The following is a 26,345-nucleotide window of genomic DNA, read 5'->3' as shown; positions in this document are numbered from 1 at the left end:
ATCAGGCCCTACTCCCAAACAAGGGCACTGCGTTCATCCACCTCTGGCCTGCTCGCCTCCCTACCTCTGAGGAAGCACAGTTCCCGCTCAGCCCAGTCAAAACTGTTCGCCGCTCTGGCACCCCAATGGTGGAACAATCTCCCTCACGATGCCAGGACAGCGGAGTCAATCACCACCTTCCGGAGACACCTGAAACCCCACCTCTTTAAGGAATACCTGGGATAGGATAAAGTAATCCTTCTAACCCCCCCCCCCTTTAAAGGATTTAGATGCACTATTGTAAAGTGTTTGTTCTACTGGATATTATAGGTGAATGCACCAATTTGTAAGTCGCTCTGGATAAGAGCGTCTGCTAAATGACTTAAATGTAAATGTAAATGTTATTGACTGTACGCTTGTTTATTCCATGTGTAACTCTGTGGTGTTGTTTGTGTCGCACTGATTTGCTTTATCTTGGCCAGATCGTAGTTGTAAATGAGAACTTGTTCTCAATTAGCTTACCTGATTAAATAAAGGAGAGAGAAAAAGAATGCTAATTGATGATTGTTTAATAATGGTATTGTCCATATTGAAACTGATAATTGATGATTGGTTAATAATGGTACGGTCCATAGTGAAACTGATAAGTGATGATTGGTTAATAATGGTACGGTCCATAGTGAAACTGATAAGTGATGATTGGTTAATAATGGTACGGTCCATAGTGAAACTGATAAGTGATGATTGGTTAATAATGGTACGGTCCATAGTGAAACTGATAATTGATGATTGGTTAATAATGGTACGGTCCATAGTGAAACTGATAAGTGATGATTGGTTAATAATGTCCATAGTGAAGGTTCCAGGTAGGCTATTTAAGCCTTGTAATTTCTGTCTAGGCCAGGCAAGGGATTGGTTGTGGACAGGTATTATTAAGGCTGGAGTTGTTTGAGTGCAACTGGTTTTTTGAGTAGTTATCCCCAGCAACTTCCAGTTTGTTACTTTCTTTTGTAAATACTTGTAAAGTTTTTGGTGGCTTATTTTCCTGTTTGCTAGTAAAAGCCTCACCCGGGCAAGAAAAGTAAAGAACTGCTGTTGCCTCCTCACTGTAAAATCCTACCGCATGGTCTCTCACTCATCTTGGTATAGTAGGTCTACTATTGAAATACATAAATTAAGCTGTCAACTGTGTCAGAAATTCATAGGTTTCATATTTTTTCAAAATGTTTTCAGGTTTTCGCTCTCACCATTTAAAAAAATAGAAAAGCAACATAATTGGATATTCTAAGTCCACATCAGGAGATCACTTTTAAGAAATGTAGATTTTTGAGTGTAGTTACCCTTTAATTCAAGTGCACAGGCACTAGCACTGTTGTTGGTTAGTGGTGTTTCTGTATTGCACATGAGATGGAGTTTACAAAACCAATGTCCACTGGATTGATGCAAATAATCATGATATCATTCTGCCAGGTAGGCATAGGCTACTTTGTAGCTAGTTAACATTTAATTGAGAAGGATTTTGGGAAAGCCTTTCCATCTAGGCTACCAGAAGATGATAGGCCGATCATTAGCATCACTATATTTTTCCTGTTCCTTAATTGTTTGAAACCTGGATGTTTTACTTCATATTATGAGGCATGTCTTACCTTTTTTCAAAATAGCCACGCCAAAAACCAAACATAGAAATAAATATTTTATAAACAGTTCCTCATATGCAGTCTCCTGTTCTCTTGGCTTTCAAATCAACTTTCTTTCAATGTCTAGGAGCCAAAGGCATTATGCTAGTCATATGTGACTTGTTCTATCATAATCAGTCACATTGACCCCTAAACACATTTGAAGTTATATACACTGCAGGAAAGAGGAGATTTTAAGCTTCAAAACAATGTATAATTTGAGTATTAACTGTTCCAATAGAGCGCAGCATAGCTAGTTACAACGGAGGTCTCCCTGATGAACTGTTTAGAGAAAACCACCCTCAAAGTTTGTAGAAGACTTATATTGTTATTTAACATCACTTGTAACTGGCTGGCTACTAATTTAACAGTTTGACAAGATAATGTGCTAGCTAGCTGGTTAATATGATTAAAACGAGCTTGTGGGTATGCTAGCCAGCTAAACAGCTAGTTAGCTAGCTTGTCAGTAGACTAGACTGTTAGCTAGCCATTGACTCATCTTGATAGATGGTTGTTCTTATCATGTGACATTTAAACGTGTACTTAAACTATGATTTAGGACATTTAAATTAATTAGGTTGGCTAGAAAACATGTTGTTCTAGTGAATTCTCTTTTAGGCCTACCACTGTGTGGACATTCCTTGCTGCACTTAAAATGTGAAGAAATAATAGTTTATCAACATTTTAAGCTAAACATTATGATATATTCCATCAGCCTTATTAATTGATACGGCTTATAACTCCACTCCACTACTTTGATACGCATCAGTGGGGATTAAGAAGTGAATATACGCAATGTACACTGAAAAGAAACGGGGTTACGGTGTATACCTGCGTATAGTTTCCACTACACCACTGCCCACCATGAACCATGCAGCATACTGGGTTCAAGCCTGCTCTATCCCTGCTGTCTTGAGTCTTTTACCTGGAGGTAAAACTTTGATGTATACCCATCCGTCCAGTCATTTAACAAATTAGAACATGAAAGTTTAAGGCATTCTCTGAATGTAATGAAATCGTTGTTCCAAGAAAGAATCCATACCTGAATCAAGTCGTTTATTCTGCTGGCTCCTTTTGGTGCGATGGACAGCATTGTCTCTGTCTTCTTTGAGGTGAGAGTTTTCGTCACTGTTCCCCAGAGGCAACCTATTCTGTTGGTCAGTGAAGGATACAAGGAAAAGTGTTATAACATTGAAATAGAACTGTTGTTTGCATTGGAGTCTTTATCATTTCAACTAGCAAGTCATGAGAACTTCCATAAGATATACGAAATGTGTTCATATTATCTCATAACATTCATGGAAATCACGGGCAATGTGTGCAAAAGAAGACAAAGTTTATGTTCTTTCAAATGATATTTCATATCCAGACTGGGATTAGATTTGTCTGTTTTTTTGGTTTTTGTTGACACAGGATTGAATTACTTGGCTTTGTTCACTTTGAGTATTTATGAGACCTGCACTTATGGAACATAAATTAGACCAAACTGCAACGCGATAAGCAGAGTTCCTCTCCACAGATACTAAGAAGAGGGGATAGGAAGAATGGGAGAGGGAGAAAGTGTGCAAGAGATGAACATTTCAGATGCATGCCCAACTCCAGGGGAAACCATGTGAAAACATGATTCCATTGACGGAAGGCATTAGGCTTGGGTACAAGATGCAGAAAACCAAACCCAGGCAGTCTCTGTCTGTTGGATAGTAGACAATCCTATGTTGAGCTCATAACGCTGCTCTTGGCAGAGCAGGCTGCTCGTTGCCGAGGATCCTACTTGAGATGTGGTATTGATTACTCATTGAAAATAGCACATTTTATGACAATAGAAAGCAGCAGCCATCAATTCCAAAAGTCCACCAATAACCTTAGGGCAGGAAAATAAATGTTACTCTTGACTGGGTTTAAACATGGGTTGTCTGCATTCCACAAGATTGTGTGAGCCTGCTTATATAAAGCCTGGGTGAACAGTTATAGGGAATTTTGCCCCAATACATTACAGGACACTAATAGCTCATTTTCACTAGTTCCGTCTTCCATAAACGTGTCTTCAAACTACTGTTTCAAAAGCCCTACATAAATGAGTGACGCTGATTAAGGCAATAACGTACCTGTAAAATTATGGGAAAATGTGCAAGAGAGACTAGGGCTTGCCAAACGTGAACAATGAACATTACGCATCCGTCACATGACTCCCAGCTAAAAGTTTCATTTTATGGCCCCTCTGCATTCCTTTGGGGTGATAGTCCACTTCCACCAACTATCATTAGACTCTTCAGAGGTGAGTCTCATATGCTGGTATACGCGTGTCAGTGTTTATAGAGTAGTCTCAGTTCTATATGGATATTGCACTGATATCAAGGTACTTACTACCTACATGACATACTTTACTCTAAAACATTGGAGTTCAGGACAGGAATGTTACACGAGAACTGTAACCAATGGACTTCATTCCTTGTACCTCAAATACAATGTAATAACAATGGATTTATTCAGCAGTACTGAGGATGTACGGTCATACTGTAGCTGAGTGATACCAACAACAGGCAGGCTTCTGTGGATGTTTTGCTCGCTGCATGCTGGCTTAAAAATGCTAGAGTTTGTGCTTAACTCTGCACCTGGCCAACATTAAAACCGGGCAGGACAATAAAGGGTGAAAGCAGTGCTGGGAGTTTATTTGTTTATCAGCGGGGCCTTTGATATCCCAGCCAGCCCGTAAAGGGAGAGGACAGCCAAAACTTTAGTTACCCTGACAGGCACTCATTATAGTCTGTAGAGCCTGAGACAAGACCTCTGAACCTCAGCTTTGTGTCAACTTGACTCTCACCAAGTACTTTTCCATTGAGGTATTATAACAACCAAATAGACGTAGTTTATACAGTATGCTGTTGCTTACCTTTATGATACAAATGCTATCTACATTACAAAAAGTTATAAATATGAAGAGTAAATGTGTACCTTACAATCTAACAAGAGGCTTCCATCCAATTATTACAGAGGAGATCCTCAGTCCAAAAGAAATGACAAGTATGGGATGACAAACACTATGATGTAACCTCATTTGATTCACCCCAACAGAAGATCACTACATCCTGACAATTACTGAGCGTGTCAATCAAATATATACTGAATGAAACAAGATATCTGCAAACACAGCCTATAGCGAGAAAGAACACAATGTTGTTGGACAAAATAATAACAATTATTTTATTTTATTTTTCAATTATTGAACAACCGAACAATACAACACAGCAAGAGTAAGTACTACAAAAAGAGCTTATTCAGCCCTCCCCACTCCTCCCCCAAATATTTTTTTTTATTAAAACAATTACAAATTACAAAAAAATAAAACAATGTTTGAATAATAATAATACTAATAATGACTAAATAAGACAAAAGACAAGAGAGACCAACACATACACAAAGCAATATAAACAGTACATTACGGAGAGACAATATTGACATCGATCTACAAGCACATATCACCAACCCCAATGGAAGTATTTCCATATAGTCCAGGAAGGGTTGCCATACAAAGTAGTAGTTGAATTTATTTCTTAAAGCATAGGTCATCTTCTTAATAGGAATACACTTATTCATTTCAGAGAGCCATCTTGGAATTGGGAGAGGGGAATCTGAATTCCATGTCAATGCAACACATTTTCTTACAGTGGCAAGGGCGATTTCTGTAAATTTGATATTGAAGTTATTCCTCAAACTCACATTTGTAAAGTTACCCAGAAGGCATATTTCAGGGTCAAGTGGGAAAGGGACCTCCATAATTAAGGTATCACAAACATCATGCCAGAAGGCTTGTAATATAGTACACTGCCAAGTAGAATGCAAAAAAAATCCTTCTGTTGTTCCACATCTGAAACACATTTCTGATATTTCAGGGTTATATCTATGTAGCCTCTGAGGTGTCAGATAGAGTTGGTGGAGGAAGGTGTAATGTATAAGTCTGTATCTAGAGTTGATAGTCACTGATACACTATCTTGGCATAGGTCCGACCATAGCCCCTCATCAATTGTAATATTCAAATCAGATTCCCATTGCTCTCTTGACTTATGTACATCTGGTTTTGGTCATTGTTGCATTAGCAATGAGTACACTCTGGATATAAATCTATATGAGTCATGGTTATTATGTAGTTGTTGTTCAATACTTGATAGATGTAGAAAAGTAATATCTCCAAGACTGCTTCTGAGAAAGTTTCTTAACTGTAAATAACAAAATAAACTATTATTGGATAACTGGTATATTTCTCTTTCAGCTCAAATGACATAAGCACCCCATCTATAAATGACATAAGCACCCCATCTATATAACAATGTTCTAAATGACATAAGCACCCCATCTATATAACAATGTTCTAAATGACATAAGCACCCCATCTATATAACAATGTTCTAAATGACATAAGCACCCCATCTATATAACAATGTTCTAAATGACAAAAGCACCCCATCTATATAACAATGTTCTAAATGACATAAGCACCCCATCTATATAACAATGTTCTAAATGACATAAGCACCCCATCTATATAACAATGTTCTAAACGCGTTATTCACTTCTCATGCCACTGTTGAAATGTTTTGCTATTCAAGATCATTGGCAGGAGTCTGTTTTGCCACAGAGGTGTTTTGGGTGACAAGACTTGTTTCAGACCAAATAACTTAATAAATTGATGGTACAGGGATTGCCCTTTTTGTTGATATAGTCTTGGGGTTCCACCTGTAGATAATATTACTCCCAACCTTTCCATTAAGAGGAAACATTTCCAAGAAAGGGCTGGTTCAGTTTCAAACAAGAAATACATCTAATTTCTACAGGAAATAACGGACTACAAAAACAAAATACAGCCACGTCACGGATACCGACGTCACGCTTCCAGACAAACTAAACACCTTCTTTTCCTGCTTTGAGGAAAAGGCTCTCCAGAGGGTGGTGTGGTCTTCACAACGCATCCCCGGGGGCAAACTACCTGCCCCCAAGGACACCTACAGCACTCGATGTCACAGGAAGGCCAAAAAGATCATCAAGGACAACAACCACCCGAGCCACTGCCTGTTCACCCCGCTATCATCCAGAAAGCGAGGTCAGTACAGGTGCATCAAAGCTGGGACCGAGAGATTGACAAACAACTTCTATTTCAAGTCCATCAGACTGCTAAACAGCAATCACTAACTCAGAGAGGCTGCTGCCTACATTGAGATCCGATCACGGGACACTTTAATAAATGGATCACTAGTCACTTTAAACAATGCCACTTTAATAAGGTTTACATATCTTACATTACTCATATCACATGTATATACTGTATTTTATACCATCTACTGCACCTTGCCTATGCCGCTCGGCCATCGCTCCTCCATATTTGTATATGTACATATTCTCATTCACCCCTTTAGATTTGTGTGTATTAGGTAGTTGTTGGGGAATTGTTAGATTACTTGTGAAATGTGTGTGTATTAGGTAGTTGTTGGGAATTGTTAGATTATTTGTTAGATATTACTGCACTGTTGGAACTAGAAGCACAAGCATTTCACTACACTCGCTTTAACATCTGCTAACCATGTATATGTGACCAATAACATTTGATTTGATTTGATTGTAATTCACACTGCCCAGTAATACATGTTGTTAGACAAGATTATTAATGAAAAGTAATTTGAGGTCTTAAAAACGATCACACAAGCATTGTAAACATTGAAATTAGAGGAAAACTTCAACCTAAATAAATGGACTTAACTTGACTAACAGGTTGTTACATCAATCTAATTTCAACATAATCATCAGAACTCTGTACTGTATACATTGAAATTGTGATGAAAATTCCACATATTATTATAATTTTTTGGATCATCCTATACTCATTGGTGTTAATTAGGTACACCCATGTACCGGGTCAGACCCCCCTTTGCCTCCAGAACAGCCTGAGTTCTTCGGAGCATGGATTCTACAAGGTGTGGTGTTCAAACATTGCTAAATTGGTGTCAAGGGACCTAACATGTGCCAGGAAAACATTCCCCACACCATTACACCACCGCCACCAGCCTGTACTGTTGACAGCAGGCAGGATGGGACCATGGACTCATGCTACTTACGCCAAATCCTGACTCTGCCATCAGCATGACGCAACAGGAACTGGGATTCATTGGACCAAGGAATGTTTTTCCACTCCTCAATTGTCCAGTGTTGGTTGGTGATCGCATGCCCACGGGAGCCGCTTCTTCTTGTTTTAAGCTGATAGGAGTGGAACCCGGTGTCTGCTGCAATAGCCCATCCGTAAGAAGGACCGATGAGTTGTGCATTCTGAGATGCCATTCTGCACACAACTGTTGTTCTGTACCATTATTTGCCTGTTTGTGGCCTGCCTAGGGTGCGAATTACAGGGGAGCCAGGTGGGGAACAGCTCCCCTGAATGAGACATTAGCTCCCCAGTAGCAGTGGGCGGGTAAAATCAATGGGGAATATTCAACCACACATTTGTTTTATCACAAAACCGGATAGCAACCTCTGTCCAGTGAAGTACACAAAGCATATTGCATGTACAGTAACAGACAGTTACATGACCTATAGCATGGTCAAGCAAGTTAATGTTTCCAATATTTTTGGACCGCAAAACAACTATTGATTTAGAACCACAGAGAGTTACCGCGAGTCACAAAGAAAACAGGAGCTGCCTCCACTATTCCAGCACCATTTCAACATCATCAAATCATCTCTGCTTAGTCTAATACACTGACAACTAAAATATAACAAAAACAATTTAGTCCAATCAATGTAAGCTAAATATGTTGTGGCTGTCCATGGTTCTGATTTCTGTGTGTGTGTGCGTGCATGTTTGTGTAAGCAGAAAACATATGTTGACTCACCCTACTTGTAGAGAAATGCCAATATCATCCTTCTCTCTTTCATGTTGACGAAACTGTCCACCACTCTGTCATACAGTACACGCTTTTATTTTTTGTTGTCCTAGGCTACTTGGCTAAAAGCCTAACTTCCATCCATGGGAAACGTTAGCTAGTTAACATTAGCCTTATACATCTAGCTACATATTGAACTTCCATCCTTTAAGGCCAGGGGCACAACAATGTATGAATTAATGGTTGGATCAGAATCGTTGTTATAATCATTGGCCAATACGGAGAATTAAGTAAAACCACAAGTCCAATGCCCTATCTCCATCCATGGCTAATTTAGTAAAGGGACAATTTTTGCCAGCTGGCTAGCTAGCCACCGGAGGACAACAACAAAACCATATGCAACAATTCAAGTTTTTCTGTCAATGACGTATGCTCTCAATGGGATTTGATAGGAGTGAAGCCAAATCCAAGCTGGCTTCCCTTTACACTTTTTTTTGGTGCGCCAGGACCATTCACAGTTGATCTTACTCAGTTTAGCTCAACGCTGATTGGCTAATTTTGTACACTTTTTTATCAAGGGAGGCCAAATGCTCGCTGGCTTCCCTTGCCTTCAATACTACTGGCGGCGACAATGTCATACTCATTTGGACCAGACAGCATCAGATAGATGGCCTACACGTAGAGAGACAGAGGGGCGCTGTTTCACTTGCTCAGATGCTTTCTCCTGTGAAATACATTCAGCCACTTGCGAATTGAAGGAAAATTATGAAACACAGAGAGACAAAAGATAAATAATTGTATGTTTTTTTGTCGGTCAATTTTTTTGAAAAGCCTGATTTTCCTTGGCATTAATGAATACACAACACTGTAGCACCCCTAAATGCAACAAAAGTCCAACATTGGGTGGAGGTGGTGGTGTGTGGGGTTTCTCTAAATAATGGTAATTTTAATGGTGGATGGTGGATGGGTGTAAGCATCTGCCTCTGATTCCAAAGAGGCAAAAGTTGCATGTTCAAATCCAGCAATAGAAAGATATTTTTGTAATGGTTAGGTTTAATGCCTAACCTTAAGAATTCTGAGTTAATGCCTAAACTTAACCTTAAACCCTTAGAAATTTGACGTTTGGAACTACATCGCAAATTTTTTTTGAAACATGGATGAACGTCTAATTCTGACGTGAGACTGTGAGAGCTGGTTGGTCCACTCAGTAGTGCTGAATTTCGGCCTCAGCTGAGATCCTTTACGCATACTTTCCTTTGTACTTCCTAATTTTTGCAGCTGATGATGGTCGACAATATCACTAGACAACTAGCCTACAGCTAGACAGTAATGCGCATCCAATCCATCCAACAAGTATACGTTAATGACAGTAAGCCTATAAGATGACTCTTTTGGTTAGAAGAGGTTAACATTCGGTTAGAAGCATTCGATTTTGCAATGAGATAGGCCAACATTATTTTGGATTTGTGTGCCCATGAGAACTGTTTTCATGACAAAACGTAATGAAGTGTTACGTGGCATAGTTACACTTACAGTGCATTTTCAGAGATCTCCAAGATCCATAAAGGGTTTAAGTTCAATGTTCTAATTCAATTGCTAAATGCTTAATAATGACAAATAATACTCTCATAAATGTCATTAACGTAAGGAAAGAAAGGTAGTGTTTTATGTTGCACAATCTGTGAAGACTCCAAGCATTAACTCCTGAATTATGGACAACTCATGAACTAGGGTGTAAAACATGTTTTGATTCAATTAATGTATTATATTGAATGTAGGCTACCTGTTCTCTGTGTATTCATGTCTGCAAAATTGCCTCGGCTGAGAGGGTAAGCTACCGGCAGAGGTGGCCTAGTGTAGGGTAAACGCAAGTAAACACCATTTATCCACCTTTTTCAGAAAAATGCATTGAAAGTAAAAGGAGTGTAATTTGTTTTTGCCGCATCCGGCAATCAGAGTTTACCCACATATTTTTTTTACCACCACATCACTGGCTGCCTATTTGAAGTTCATGGTAATACACATTGCAGCTTGGTCTAGTAAGTTCACCATGGGTTAGGGTGACCATCCCGTTTTCAACGGAATAGTTTCAACCCCTTTTCATGTGTCACAACTTTTCAGGCTACAAAAAATATACATTTATCAGCAAGACGTATCAATTAATGTAGGCCTAATCAATGGAAATTGCTGATTGTCATTAGGAACACTTTTTGGTGTTTTGCAACAGATGTCTATTTCCATTCATCAAATGGCACGAGTATACATGCAGTTTGGATGCTGAAATTATTTTGGACTGGACGAACATGCCCCGGTAGCCTACTTTTTGAAGTGATTTGTATGACAATCATGACTGGTTGTGTTTATGCCACATTAAAAGGTAATACATTTTTACCTTTTAAATGACGTCTTTATTATTAGGCCCATAAAAATTGCACGCGCTAACCCCCCCCAAATGTCACTATTCTTGCCATTCTCCTTCGACCTCTCTCATCAACAAGCTGTTTTTGGCCACAGGACTGCCGCTGACTAGATGTTTTTTGTTTGTCGCACATTTCTCTGTAAACCCTAGACACTGTCATGCGTAAAAAGCCCAAGAGGCCGACCATTTCTGAGATACTGGAACCGGCGCTCCTAGCACCGACGATCATACCACGCTCAAAGTTGCTTAGGTCACTCGTTTTGCCCATTCTAATGTTCAATCGAACAGTAACTGAATGCCTCGATGCCTGTCTGCCTGCTTTAAATAGCAAGCCATAGCCACGTGACTCACTGTCTGTAGAAAATATTTTTTTTGGTGTGAATAGGGTGGTGTACCTAATAAACTGGCCAATGAGTATATATTGGGTTGAATTTTAGGTTTAATTAGACATGTTATTTGACCTTGTTTCAATGTTGATAGTAAAATGTTTGTTTGAATCAACATCATTGTTTCAGCGTCATGCCAACAACCTAAATAAAGAGGTAGATTGAGATAAAATATGAAGCCACAGTCCAACGATTTCTGCCTGAACAGTGACTCCTACTGGTATATGAGGGGTAATGCACTTCAGTGAGAACAAGTCTACCATCCAGATGCCTACCTCTATGTATGCTGCTTAGCTTTGGAAACAAGCTCTTTTTAATTTCAGCTGAGCTATCATGTCAAATTATTCAGACATTGATCAGCTTCTATACTCATTTAAGTAGACTACCTAAATAACATTGAATAGTTGAAAGTAACTCAAACTTTTCTTAAACAAGCTGTGTGTGAAAGTAAATTCTGAGAGAGGTTGGCTTTATGTAGGCTGTATTAACATCTGATTTGCCCAAAGCACACCATAATTTCAACGTGAAGCTAGCTACGTACAATATACTATCATTCGTCTATGGTTGACTGGATCTTTTGAAGTTTAGAAGTAATTACCTTAAGCTCTATAAATAGGATGCCAAATGCATGGTATTAATAATACACTTTTATATTTGGATATTGTCTTGTATATGATTCAACAGAATTTCAACCACCCAATACATTGAACATAGGATGAGGAACTTTCAACGCAATTTCAACGTATAGAGAGTTCTGAGGAATATGTTGAAATTAGATTGACTTAACCTGACTAAGAGGCTGTTATGTCAATGTACTTAAATAATAAGTTTTACTCCAATTTCAATGTTTACAACTCTGGTTGAAATTAGATGAAAACAGTACTGGTTAATGACTTTTTTTTAAAATCCAATGTATTTTCCCTGTTGAGTCCACGTCACAATACATTGACAAATTATATTGAAACAACGTTGATTCAACCAGTGTGTCCAGTGGAAGCGTTCCTTAAAGCATTTCTTAAAGGTATTGGGTTTCATACTTACAGGATTAAGAATTAAGGTCTCAAGAATTGGCAGGAGAACATGCTCTCCGAGCAGATATTGTCTTTCAGTGGGATGGGTAAAACTAACAATCTGCTAGGTAAACTGTGCTCACAGTACTCTACAGCAGTTGCCATATTTATGGTGCACAAAGACATGTGAAATCTATATGTGATTGCCCATGGCATGACAATTACAAATATGTACTTAGAGTTCTATCATGAAAACCTCCCAGAAGAAATCCAGACCAGAAAGAATATGCAAAACATGATAATACTGTACTCATAGCAGTGGAGGCTCCTCAGAGGAGGAAGGGGAGGACCATCTCCTCAGTGAATTTCATAAAAATGTAAATAGTGAAAAATTAAAGAAGTTATCCTTTTTAGATAAAACTATTCTAAATATATTCACATCACCAAATAATTGATTAAAACACTGTTTTGCAATGAAGGTCTACGTTAGCCTCAGCAGCACTCTGTAGTGTAGCCCCGTGGTGTAGCTGGAAGACAGCTAGCTTCTGTCCTCCTCTGGGTACATTGACTTCAATACAAAACATAGGAGTCTCATGGTTCTCACCCCTTCCATAGACATACACAGTAATTATGACAACTTCCGGAGGACGTCCTCCAACCTATCAGAGCTCTTGCAGCATGTTGTCCATCCAATCAAAGGATTAGATAATGAATTTAGTACTGAAAGCATAAGCTACAGCTAGCTAGTACTGCATAAAATGTGATGAGTAGTTGAATCAAAGAGGGTGAAAGACAATAGATGAACAGTTTTAAACAAATTCATTTCTTTAAAAATTAAGGAGAAGAGCAAGCTAGCTATATTTGGTTGTATTTTTTTTTTACTTTCACTTTCACTTAGCTAGCAAATGCAGCTAGATAGTTTAGCCTACTCAAACACCCTGCTCAAACAGAGAGGGATGCTATGTTCGCTAGCTGGCTATGGCTATCCAACACTGGAACTCATCCAAGTCAATGTAAGCTTTTGGTTTTATTCATTTATTGCTACTGGGGCCCACTGGTGTAACTGCTAAACTGATTTCTAACTGTAAAATGTACTGCATGATTGTAGCGGGTTTACTAACGTGTTAGTTCTAGTAGTTCTAGTTGACAACGATGTAGGCTGTGTGTAGCGGTTAGCTGTCATGATATGAAGGTTTGGCTTGGAAAGGTTTTTCGCCTGGTCACAGACAGCACTGAAGTCCACAAGCGAAGGGAATAGGTGAGAGGAGGAGAGCGTGTAGATAGTTGGAAGAAGGAATTATATATACATTGAGCAAAGTGATCATGCTGTTTGAATGTGGCTGCTATGAAAGTGAACTGTTTTGCGTGTGATCAGGGGTGTATTTATTTCCGCCGATTCTGTTGAAAAACATTTCTTAAATGGAACCAAATGGGGATAAACTTACCTGAATTTGTCCAACATAAACTCAAATTTGCAATTGTTGGACTAATGATTACACTCTAGATCAGCTAGATGCAGGCAAGAGTGTGAAAGGTGGTATTGAATGTGTCACTGTCTGTCACCTTGATTACTCACAATTCTCTCAACCTGTGCATCTATGTTGTAAACTTTCATCCATTGGCTAGGTTGTAGCAACCTCATGATGGGTACAGGGAACATTTGAGTATCATGTAGAAGCCTAAACCTATTGATGTTACATTGAGCTGGGTGAATGGAATATGAATGACAGTCATCCAATATGCTGTAATAGGAATAAGGCCATACTCCTAAAAAATAAATAATCCTCCCTCATCTTAAACGGCACCGACCGCCACTGACTCACAGTGAAACACAAATCTCCTGTCTCGTTTTAAATCCCTTTACAATACAGTCTATTGTACAGTACTGTACATGTTCCAATATAAGCCTCTACTTTGCTTCTACCTTGTAGTATGTCAAATGTGCACACAGGTTGGAAAAGGATCAAACTAGATAACATCTGCAGCTTGGAGATAACAGTGATTCATTAGACAGGTCAAACAGCATGAGATGTGGGGGAGAAGAGAGACTGTGTTTGTTTTATATTTACCCTTTATTTAATTAGGGAAGTCAGTTAAGAACAAATTCTTATTTACAATGACAGTTCTAAGAACAGTGGGTTAAATGCCTTGTTCAGGAGCAGAACGACAGATTTTTACCTTGTCAGCTCAGGGATTTGATTTCGCAACCTTTCGGTTACTGGCCCAACGCTCTAACCACTAGGCTACCTGCCGCCCCAGGCGGTGTGTAAAGCAACAGGAGAACAGATACTAAGTAAATCAGACAGGCGACAAGATAGAAGGTAGCAGAGAGAGAGAGAATGAGAGAGAGGTTCCCTGGGGAGCAAGGGGAACACATTCAATATTAGAGGAACCCAGTGGGGGCTGGGGCGGAGTGGGGAGTATCACCACTACCGGAACAGATGCTGACCTGCCAAATGCTAACCTAATGCGCCGGGGCTCTGAAAGGCTGGAGAGACGCGCTGTCTAGACTATGCAACATGAGTCTGCTGTGAGACATGGAGCATTTCTATACAGGTGGCGTTTCCAGGTGCGTTTTAAATTGCACCTTTTATACTGATGGCGGACATTGCCATCTCATTCATCACACTGTAATAGGGCAGATCAGTGTACAGACCTTTCACCCTGTTTCTAGTAGTGCAACTGGGACTGGGACCGGGATGATGTACTCAACTGAACTCCACACAGTCAAGAGACCAGGAAGGTCTATACTGCATGGGCCCTCCCACCAGGCCATTCTTGTACACAAAATAACCACTTCCAAAAAAGGTTTGTCACAAATTGTTTATCACAAATCAGACTAAATAAAATCAGGGACACATTTGTTGATTAGCATAACAAGGTGTGTTTAACATATTTTGTTTAGCACTTGTTTGCATATCATGCCTGATAATGGGACAAGCTCAGTAAGCATGTTTCCAATGTGCTATAACCTCAGTTTTGTGTCTGGCAACATGTAATGTATCAAACAAATGTAGGCCCGCTAAGCATACTTGGGCAAGGAAGTCTGCATACATCATTTCAGTAGAACAATGGTTATAACAACTTTAATTAGTGTGATATTCTTGCCCGCACAAACTGGATTGAAAGACATTGAATGATGCCTCGATCATAAGGTTACAACAAGTCCACATCTGGAGCCTGAGGTCACATCAACATGCACTTGGGTCTGAGGCTTGATGTAAAGGCTCCTATGTCAGATATGTGTTCTTCTTAGGGGCCAAGCCCAAGAGGGAGCCCACAGCCAGTCAGACACACATGCTAACCCCTGAGGGGGCTGGAGAGACAGTGGGTAGAAAAACACAAGAGATGTGACTTATTCCTCATCACTGCTGCAAACAGACCACCCAGAGTCTTGCCCTTGACGAAAGGCCAATACTGTTCTATTCTGTGTGGAGTTGAGTTTGAAAAATGTCTTTCCTCTCTCTGTCTAAACAGCATGTACTGTTGCTGAGGGGTCAGTCTGAATGATTATGCGACATTGGAGTGGAAAAGTACGTACTGTACATATGCAGTGTTTTCCCTTGGAGTTTTTTCAGCAGTGATGGCAAAGGGTAGCGGGGGGAGGGGGTGCATTGCAACTAGTGTTAGTGCAATGCCATAGTAGCTGTTCACATAGACTTCCAGTCATTGAGGAAACCTTCCCTGTAGCTCAGTTGGTAGAGCATGGTGTTTGCAACACCAGGGTTGTGGGTTTGATTCCCATGGGGGGCCAGCACAGAAAAAAATGTATGAAATGTATGCATTCACTACTGTAAGTTGCTCTGGATAAGAGCGTCTGCTAAATGACTAAAATGTAAAAAATGAAACAACTATCCATTTAAAAGAGTGTCTCGGCAGAACTATATCAAAAGTTTTGGGTCAATTTTTTTTGTCCATCAGTGTCTGTATCTCAGACTGGCCAATAAAAATAAAAGATGAAGATGGGCAAAAGAACACAGACACTGGACAGAGGAACTCTGCCTAGAAGGCCAGCATCCCGGAGTCGCTTCTTCACTGTTGACGTTGAGACTGGTGTTTAGCGGGTACTATTTAATGAAGCTGCCAGTTGAGGACTTGTGAGGCGTCTGTTTCTCAAACTAGACACTCTAATGTACTTGTCCTCTTGCTCAGTTGTGCACTGGGGCCTCCCACTCCTCTCTCTATTCTGGTTAGAGCCAGTTTGCGCTGTTCTGTGAGGGGAGTAGTACACAACGTTGTACAAGATCTTCAGTTTCTTTCCAATTTCTCACTTGGAATAGCCTTCATTTCTCAGAACAAGAATATACTGACGAGTTTCAGAAGAAAGTTCTTTGTTTCTGGCCATTTTGAGCCTGTAATCGAACCCACAAATGCTGATGCTCCAGATACTCAACTAGTCTAAAGAAGACCAGTTATATTGCTTCTTTAATCAGAACAACAGTTTTCAGCTGTGCTAACATAATTGTAAAAGGGTTTTCTGATGATCAATTGGCCTTTTAAAATAATAAACTTGGATTAGCTAACACAACGTGCCATTGGAACACAGGAGTGATTGTTGCTGATAATGGGCCTCTGTACGCCTATGTAGATATTCCATTAAAAATAAGCCGTTTCCAGCTACAATATTAACAATGTCTACACTGTATTTTAGATCAATTTGATGTTATTTTAATGGACAAAAAATTAGCTTTTCTTTTAAAAACAATCACATTTCTAGGTGACCCCAAACTTTTGAATGGTATATGGTATATATATATATATATGTGTGTGTGTGTGTGTTAAACAAATTACGTCAGATTTTTAGCAACGGTGACAACAATTTCGCAGCGATGGGCCACCGCTGCTAATGAATATAGGGGAAACACTAATACAGGAAAAAACTCAACTCATTCCAAAATCGTCCTAAATTCAGTCCTGCAGTGACATGTCAAGCATTTTTGGCACAGCGGGTAGTGCTATCACTTTTGGGAATGCTTTTGGGAAAGAGGAGCCATGGGTGGAACAGTAGAGCCTGAGGCTACTGCTTTATTGATTCATATTCAGTCTGTGTGCGTGCCATGCTGGTCCACAGATTTTTAGTTATCAGATACATGTTGGATAGCAGCTCTACTCATCCATAATACATGGAAATTGAAGACAACTATATTTTGCCAAAGTTACAGTATATGTATGAAAGGTGGTTTGATATTGCTGGAAAAGGATCAAGAAGGATCTCGTTTTCTGCAATGCTGGTGTTTAATCAAATGTTTGGACACCTCAAGATGATTATGATGAGAGGTATTTGGATAGGTAGAAGGCCTAGCATGTGGTTGGTAGTTTGAGTTAAATGAAAATATGTTTCTGTGGGCACTTTGGCCAACATGTTTAGCAGTGCTTGGATCACTGAGACTGAGAGGGAGAGTGATTACCCTGGATGTGTGGGCATGTTTCACAGTAGCTTCCTCTGCCTTCATATTTATTTGTACTTGTCGTACAAACCCAAGCATGCCTTCCTGAGTAGTGTTTTTACTTCATGAAAAATGTAGTTAGTCATTATGCTGTGAACAGTCCATTAAAACACCCGCAATGAATGTGTGGAACATTTCATGACCTTCCACAATAATGATTTAAAGAATAAACACAACTGCTATTGTTTATACTGCACAGAATGTATTGTATATAGAGAGAATATAGGCATAAATTACTATTGTAAAGAAGGGGAATAAAACATGTCTTGAAGCGCACTGCCTTACATGAACCAGTCAGCAGACACCATTCTCAGAGGCCCATGTTTGAACTGGGCACTGGGTCCATGTTAGACCAAATGTGTGAGTGTTAACAGTATTCAACCTTGTCCAAGTGCTCTCAATCATAGGAAATCATTGCTGGAACACTATTGTTCATGTCATTTCAAACATGTCAAATGAATGGGGGTGAACATAAATCACTTGACATGTTTAGTAGCTACTTGTTAATAGCTAACAGTTAAACTACAACCAATATGCGCAGCAGCCCTATTGGCAAACTAAAATGAAAGATCCGAATTGATTCATACATAGTTTTAACCCATAACTTTGGAGTGTGTGCAGACGTCTGAACATCATGAGGGATGTGTAGGGCGGAGGAGGGGGGAGGGACTCATGAAGGGAGACACAACAGGGGGTTTCACTGAGATATATTTCTATTCAGAGACTCACTCATCGTAACCATGACGGTGGTAGCTACAGTACACTGCCTCAAAAAGGATTCCCTGGTGTGGAGGGTGCTCATGAGGTTTGTAAAGAACCCTTCCATGGAGAATGGGGGAGTAAGCCCATCAATGACTGAGTGAATAAGTAAGTGACTGTGGTTGAGGAGATTGCCTCTTTATATATTCATTCCAGGACACAAACCAGTGCAACATATTCTGCTTTTGTGTGTCATTATGTCATTTCAGATCTACAGGCAACCAACCGGATCCACTGATGTGTCAGAAACTGCCATGGTACAGCCCAGACAAGCCTTACTGATTGTCACTGGCACCAATAAATCAGAATTAAACTCATATTACAAGCCTTTTGGAAATTGAACAGTGTAAGCACAAGGAAAAAGTCACACATGCAGAACATTACAGCCTTTGTACGTAGGAGTCAACAGACTTCAGTATTCATGACCTCTTTAGCTATAATATAGGAATGCTGACATCAGAATATAATGAACAATTGTGCTGACTGGAAGCTGAAGTGGGGTCTACCATCTACATTAGTAAAGAGCACTGTTCGCCTCATTTACAGTTTTGCACAAACTGAATACAACAACGTGTTGGGGATTGGGCGCTATACATTGTATAGTACTTTTGACTAGATTGAAGAATGCACAAAGTCAATTGATCCACATTGTATCTGCAAAACAAGTCAGACCATCCATAAGGCATCAGTGACAAAGCAATTGAAAAAGTTTGAATTGACAATCAGAAGAGATCTGGCCTTCTCTTTCTTAAAGGGAATTCCCCAGACTACTTTAATCATACATACTGTCAAAATCTTGCATCACATCAGTGTTATTGTGATACAGGCAGAAGGTAGCCTAGTGGTTAAGAGCGTCGGGCCAGTAACTGAAAGGTTGCTGGTTTGAATCACAGAGCTGGCTGGGTGAAAATGATGTTGATGTGACTTTGAGCAAGGTGCTTAACCCTAATTTCTCCTGTAAGTTGCTCTGGATAAGAGTGTCTGCTAAATATGTCAAATGTAATGATTCCTTAGACATGAATCTGGTCAGATTTACACAGAGATATTGAAAGAAGAGGTTTGGACATTGTCCTCCTCTCCTCCAGATCATGCACGAACTCCAGCAACTTTAATAGTTTGCAGATTCCTGTTCGCCAAGTTGGGAAAAATGCATCAACAATAATGACGACTCCGGGGGACAATGGAGATATATGTGCACAATTATGTGATCATGATGCCTCACTTGACATGGTCTAAGAAGATCTATTCCTGGCTTCCTTTTGTAACATTGTATTCATAATCCACCCTTTAACCTTGAGTGTATGAGAGTTCTTATCCAGCAAATCATATCCATTTCCCAGGGACTAAGAGAAGAGAATCTGGTGGTGGTGTGTGCTCAGAGATGTCATGCCCACAGGGTGCACAGGGCCACATACCCCCTCAAGTTAACAAACATTAAAGTAAAAAAAAACCCTGGTTCAATTAAAATAAAAAAATTAAAAATAATTTCTAAAATTCATTTTTTTGCCCATGTTTTATCATAATTATTTATAAAAATATCTGTCAGCTGTATTTTGATGAGGGGGCACACTGACTAGACAAGGCAAAGAGTACCTCTGCTATTCTCCCTAGTAAGTGGTTCCTTCTGAGGTGCATAGATCCCGTCAGTAGAGGAGATTGTAGAGCAGGGACGGAAGAGGATCCCTCATTTTTTCTGTTTCAATGGAATTCAATGAGCTAAGTAGACCAGACCCAGCTGGTATCGCATTGGTGTCTATGGGGGCGCAACCCCCTTAAGTAGACTGGAGTGGATAATTTTTTTCAATGGTAAATGGCCTGAATCGACTATATTCACAGAGTACCCACCATCTTTGGTGTAGAGGGACACACATGGCGTAGCTGCCGGTGATGGACAGGACTCACAGGAGGTATGTTTGGAAATGAATTTGATCACCAAGAAGCCATATCAGGCTATCAAGTTTGAGTAGCTAGCTTGTCTATCTTGGCTGGCATCACTGACGTAGCGGAAACCCCCGCAGCACACGCAAGGCGGGGGGGTCCACGAGCTCTGGGGGCCAATGCGCCTGTCATCTCACACCTACAGTATGTCTGAATTTGATACATTTTTTAAAGAAATACATTTGACAGGAACTCTCCTTTTTAATTTACACATGTAGCAAGTGAAGTATTTGTGTTCTCCAGTCAGCATGGTAGTAGGTGAGAGAGACAGACAATATAATTGTCATGCATCTAATTACCTATTTCTAAGCGGTGCCAGTGGTAGCAGCCTCAGCCTCCGCACCTAATTGGCTATCAAGTTCAAAAAAGTGTGCGTTGCTCAAGATGGATAAACAAAAGGCAAGACCAAGTGGTGCACAAAAACACCTGATCAAGTGCGTGCCAAATCTCGACTGACGAAACACCTAACAGGTGGAAGCTAGGAGGCCTACTTTTGCAGCAGCTAGCACTAGCAGCCTCCCAGTCCTGACAGAGACCTCACTGCTCGGGCCCGGCAATGACAGTGGCCTTGCTCCTTCTCATCTTCCTCCCCTTGAGAATAGTGACAGTTCCTCGAGTGAGAGTGCAGGACCTCGTTCTCCTCCTTTCCCAGAAATCCAGCAGTGCTCATGAGAGCGACCCCCCTTCTGTGAACACTGGTAAGTTTACGAGTGATGAGACGGATAGCCCCGACAGTGTACGAGTACGAGTTCCAACGTGTAATATATATAGTACCAGTCAAAAGTTTGGACACACCTACTATTTCTTTATTTTTACTATTTTCTACATTGTAGAATAATAGTGAAGACATCAAAACTATGAAATAACATATGAAATCATATAGTGTTAAAAAAAGTGTTAAACAAATGAAAATATATTTTATATTTGAGATTCTTCAAATAGACACCTTTTGCCTTGATGACAGCATTCTCTCAACCAGCTTTGTGAGGTAGTCACCTGGAATGTATTTCAATTAACAGGTGTGCCTTGTTAAAAGTTAGTTTGTGGAATTTCTTTCCTTCTTAATGTGTTTGAGCCAATCAGTTGTGACAAGGTATGGGTGGTATACAGAAGATAGCCCTATTTGGTAATAGGACAAGTCTATACTATGGCAAGAACAAGTGCAGTCGCAATTACCATCAAACGCTTTGATGAAACTCGCTCCCATGAGGACCGCCACAGGAAAGGAAGACCAGAGTTACCTCTGCTGCAGAGCATAAGTTCATTAGAGTTAACTGCACCTCAGATTGTAGCCCAAATAAATGCTTCACAGAGTTCAAGTAACAGACACATCTCAACATCAACTGTTCAGAAGAGCCTCCGTGAATCAGGCCTTCATGGTCGAATTGCTGCAAAGAAACCTCTACTAAAGGACACTAATAATAAGAAGAGACTTGCTTGGGCCAAGAAACATGAGCAATGGACATTAGACTGGTGGAAATCTGTCCTTTGGTCTGATGAGTCCAAATTTGATATTCTTGGTTCCAACCTCCGTGTCTTTGTGAGATGCAGAGTAGGTGAACGGATGATCTCCACATGTGTAGTTCCCACCGTGAAGCATGGAGGAGGAGGTGTGATGGTGTGGGGGTGCTTTCCTGGTGACACTGTCTGTGATTTATTTAGAACTCAAGGCACACTTAACCAGTATGGCTACCACGGCATTCTGCAGCGATATGCCATCCCATCTGGTTTGCGCTTAGTGGGACTATCAGTGACCCAATACACCTCCAGGCTGTGTAAGGGCTATATAGAGAGTGACCAATAAGGAGAGTGATGGAGTGTTGCATCAGATGACCTGGCCTCCACAATCACCTGACCTCAACCCAATTGAGATGGTTTGGGATGAGTTCGAACGCAGAGTGAAGGAAAAGCAGCCAACAAGTGCTCAGCATATGTGGGAACTCCTTCAAGACTGTAGGAAAATCATTCCAGGTGAAGCTTGTTGAGAGAATGCCCAGAGTGTGCAAAGCTGTCATCAAGGCAAAGAGTGGATATTTTTAGAATCTAAAATACAAAATATTTATTTATTTATTTAATCGTTTTTATGTCTTCACTATTATTCTACAATGTGGAAAATAGTAAAAATAAACCAAAACCCTTGAATGAGTAGGTGTGTCCAAACTTTTGACTGGTACTATATATATATTTGCTGGTAATATATATATATATATATATATATATTACCAGCTAAATACTGTACATAGCTAGAAAACTCTAGTAAGATAATCCCTAGTAAGGTATTGTTTTGACGGTGGACTATTATTTGGCATTAATAGACTGGTTTTACACAGCACAAACTTTCTATCCAAGCTGCGAGAGAGCTCGACGACAGCAAAGGTAGGCTATAAGCCTAAAGGACAGTTGTATATATATTTTTTTATCTATTGGTCACTGTTTTTACAATCAGCAACGTTTTTAAAATGTATTTAACTAGGCAAGTCAGTTAAGAACAAATTCTTATTTTCAATGACGGCCTAGGAACAGTGGGTTGTTCAGGGGCAGAACGGCAGATTTTTACCCTGTCAGCTCAGGGAGTCGATCTTGCAACCTTTACGGTTACTAGTCCAATGCTCTAACCACTAAGCTACCTGCCATTTGAATTTCCCACTTCAATTACTGAACAAGTAAACACATTATTGACGCCATCCAGCATTCTTCGTGAAACATAACGTTAGGCTTAACATGAGAAAATATTGACCAAATAAAAATAAACATGAATCCATTAAAGCAAAGCTATAGGATACTACAAGCACCATCACCATATAATCTGATAGGCAGCCGTGTAGACGTCACAATTTCAGAACCATGGACAGCGATCGGTTGTCTATACTTTGTGAGTGGCTGACACATTCCCAAACATTTTTTTAGGGGGGGGGGGGCATCTCCGACTTAGCAGGGGTCCAGAGAAACTGAGCTACGCCAGTGGCACGCATGTCTGCTGGCAAGGCTGGTAGACTTTACAAAAGCAAGCAATTACTAAATTTACTGAATAACACTCATTGCTCTCAATCTTTTAACCAGATTTTAGCAGAGATGCAAAGAAGCGTATTTAGTTTATTTAAAAAAAGAACCATCAGCGAGGAGGATATCGACAGCTCAAGGAGTATGCTTAGATACGCAGAAAAATAGCCACCATTTCACATAGAATTAAGCGTGATGATTATGTCTCTAGATTGCAGGAAAAAGCGGTTTCATAGCCCCCCCCCCAGCCATTATCGCCTACTTTGTGCCCCTCAGATTTTTGGGGTGCATGACGCCTCTGTGTGCTGAGTGGCATGATGATGGTGACCCACGCTGGATGAGATGTTACAGCTAGAGCATTTGTCTCGTACCAGACGTGAACATGTTCTCACCTCGTAAGCCCAGTGTTAGCCCAGATAAAGTCCAGTGGAGGAAAGAGAGAGAGAGACTTGTCTGTCCACAGAGCTCCAGATGTTGCACCAGTCTGCAGCCCTGGCCAGATGGGACACAGCTGTACTGTATTGAAGCAATGCTAGCCTACATCACAGCACTGACACTAGACCTGAACCTGACACAGCAAACCAACCTCACCCATTACATGCAATCTACAGACCTCATACAGACGAACCCACTCCGAACTGTGCTCCTTCTCCTCAACCATTTTCAGAATACCAACAAAGTATTGCCAGCTTTTGCCTCTATAAAATACAGTAGGAGTAGGAATAGGGTATAAAATACCAATGTCAGAGAACAGTATTCGACAATCCAGAATTGTATGGGACATTACCCATGATGATGATTTATTTTAAAACATCACTCATCATGACAGAGTTGAATGATAGTCAGCCCTGGAGTTCAACGGAGAGGGCAATCCATCTGAACCCATAATCAGGATTGTTTAATACTGCCATCTGTGCAAATAAGTGTGTGTAGTAAAACATTTACAGCTGCACAAGTGTTTTCACCCAAAGTATTGCCATCTGGTCCTACACATCAATATTTGACAGTGTTTTCACTGAAAGATCACAGAACATGAAACATGAAGAACGGTGCACAATGAGATGAGAAAATGACAACAGAATTAGATATTTATTAATATCTTATTGATATGAAGTAATAGCTGATCAGGCCATCTGTGACACAACAATTCTTAAATGAAGGCCGGTTATATCATCCATCTCTAGTCTATTGAGAAGGTTGACGTTTATTGTCATGAGTTTTGCCTTGGAGACAGAACTGAGTGGTTTTACGCTAGATGGGCCAGCTGAAAAGTAAAAATTGGCTATATTGCAAACATTTATGACGAAAAAAAAAAAACATTTTTGGTCTTCATTTAAAGTTGGGGTTAGGCATTAGGGCTAGCAGTGTGGTTATGGTTAAGGTTAGGGTTAGGTTTTATGACTTTGTGGCTGTGCCAGCTAGTGACCACTCTGCAGAGCTGCCTTCAGTACATGAGTCATCTCAATAAATGCCAATGCGTCAACAGCATGAGAGGAGACTTTTAGGCAATGAACAATGATTGCCCAATAGTCACTCTGTCAGAAACAACAAGAATCAATGAATACATCTTTGTCCTTCACAAACCAAAAATCTTTGGTAAAAACATGAATTTACTTCAAAAGAGATTCAAAAGTCAAACAATACACTTTGAGTAGTAAACTATCCTACACAAAGAGAATCATGGTGAGCCAAACCCTCAATGAGTAAACATTTTGGCATTCCTACCCAAAAGAACAGATATTCATCACCAAGGTCTGTGCAACACAGGGCTGGTGGATGGCGTTCAGTACCCTACATTGTATCTTCAGCAGTGTGATAATTCAAAGACTACACTGTCTGCACCACCGGCCGATGTGGAGGAACTGCACACTCACTTGTCATCGCAGTAGCAAAAGCCACAGCTTTGAAAATCTCATCTGTATGTGTTTGTGACTCTCTTGCGGATTTGCCCTCTTTACAAGAAACAGGATTTGGTTACACTTAGTAAACACACTTCATGTTGTGCCACGACAAGTTTTGAAAGCGGTCTGTTTTTTTTCATAGGAAATTAATCTTTGATTAAAAGCATGTGAGGCATTAGCCTGCACTGGGTTGAGACCCAGCTGTGCTTTCTTCAAACCAATATAATTAGCCTTATATGAAATGTAAAAGCTGCAACTAACCATGAGAAAAGCTCAAAAGGGGAGAAAATAGTCTCAACAATTGCATACAAAATTCACTGGATCAAACCTCTGATGAAAATGTTAAAAAACATGAACCAGCTGTTACATATTAGTTTGAGGTCTTCACAGTAACTGAACTACACACTGTAAATATTTTGGATCTGGTACATTGTGATTCAGAGTAACAAACAAAATTCACAATGATTTTCAATCTTTTCCGTTCAGTTCGTTATGGCCAGTTTCAAATAGTTTTCATTGGGAAGTCTTAAATTGTGACTTCATGAAAGTTGTGACTAGCCTCGTTATCACTATCCAATCTGTGGCCATCAGATGGAAACCAAAGAACTTGTCAATATAAAATATTTTCACAGTTTTTTTTTATTGTTATAATGTAATCTGATGGAACGAGAACATCCAGTGCAGCTTTGGGAATCAGTGTTACTATGGAGACAACTCTGGTCATGTCAACACACTCCAAGAAGACTTCAAACAAAGACTGGGCTCTTTCAGCAAGAGTTATGAGAAGAAACATCTTTAAGTGCTGGGTTTTCCTCTGTCTGAACACAACAAACAGTATATAGCCTCTTTAAACAATAGCCAAGATGCCTGTCATATGACTCATTGGTTTCTCTCTTTAAATGATACAAATGAATATTGAGAAAATATTATTCTAACTACTCCCAAGCTCAAATTGTTCCCACA

At 40.0% G+C, this 26,345-nt stretch overlaps 1 protein-coding gene across 3 annotated transcripts in view; it reads right to left on the bottom strand.

The window, feature by feature from the left end:
- LOC115149087 (ectodysplasin-A) overlaps positions 1 to 26,345 on the bottom strand; it is a 61,455-nt gene that overhangs the window by 20,761 nt on the left and 14,349 nt on the right. For all 3 annotated transcript variants that reach the window (XM_029691599.1, XM_029691598.1, XM_029691600.1), the window contains exon 2: positions 2,698 to 2,806. In XM_029691599.1, the coding sequence (XP_029547459.1) occupies positions 2,698 to 2,806 (109 nt within the window). The remainder of the gene's footprint in view (positions 1 to 2,697; positions 2,807 to 26,345) is intronic.

Source organism: Salmo trutta, chromosome 15, assembly GCF_901001165.1.
Source record: "Salmo trutta chromosome 15, fSalTru1.1, whole genome shotgun sequence".
In the NCBI taxonomy this organism is placed as follows: domain Eukaryota; kingdom Metazoa; phylum Chordata; class Actinopteri; order Salmoniformes; family Salmonidae; genus Salmo; species Salmo trutta.
This window is presented reverse-complemented; position numbering and strand designations above follow the sequence as displayed.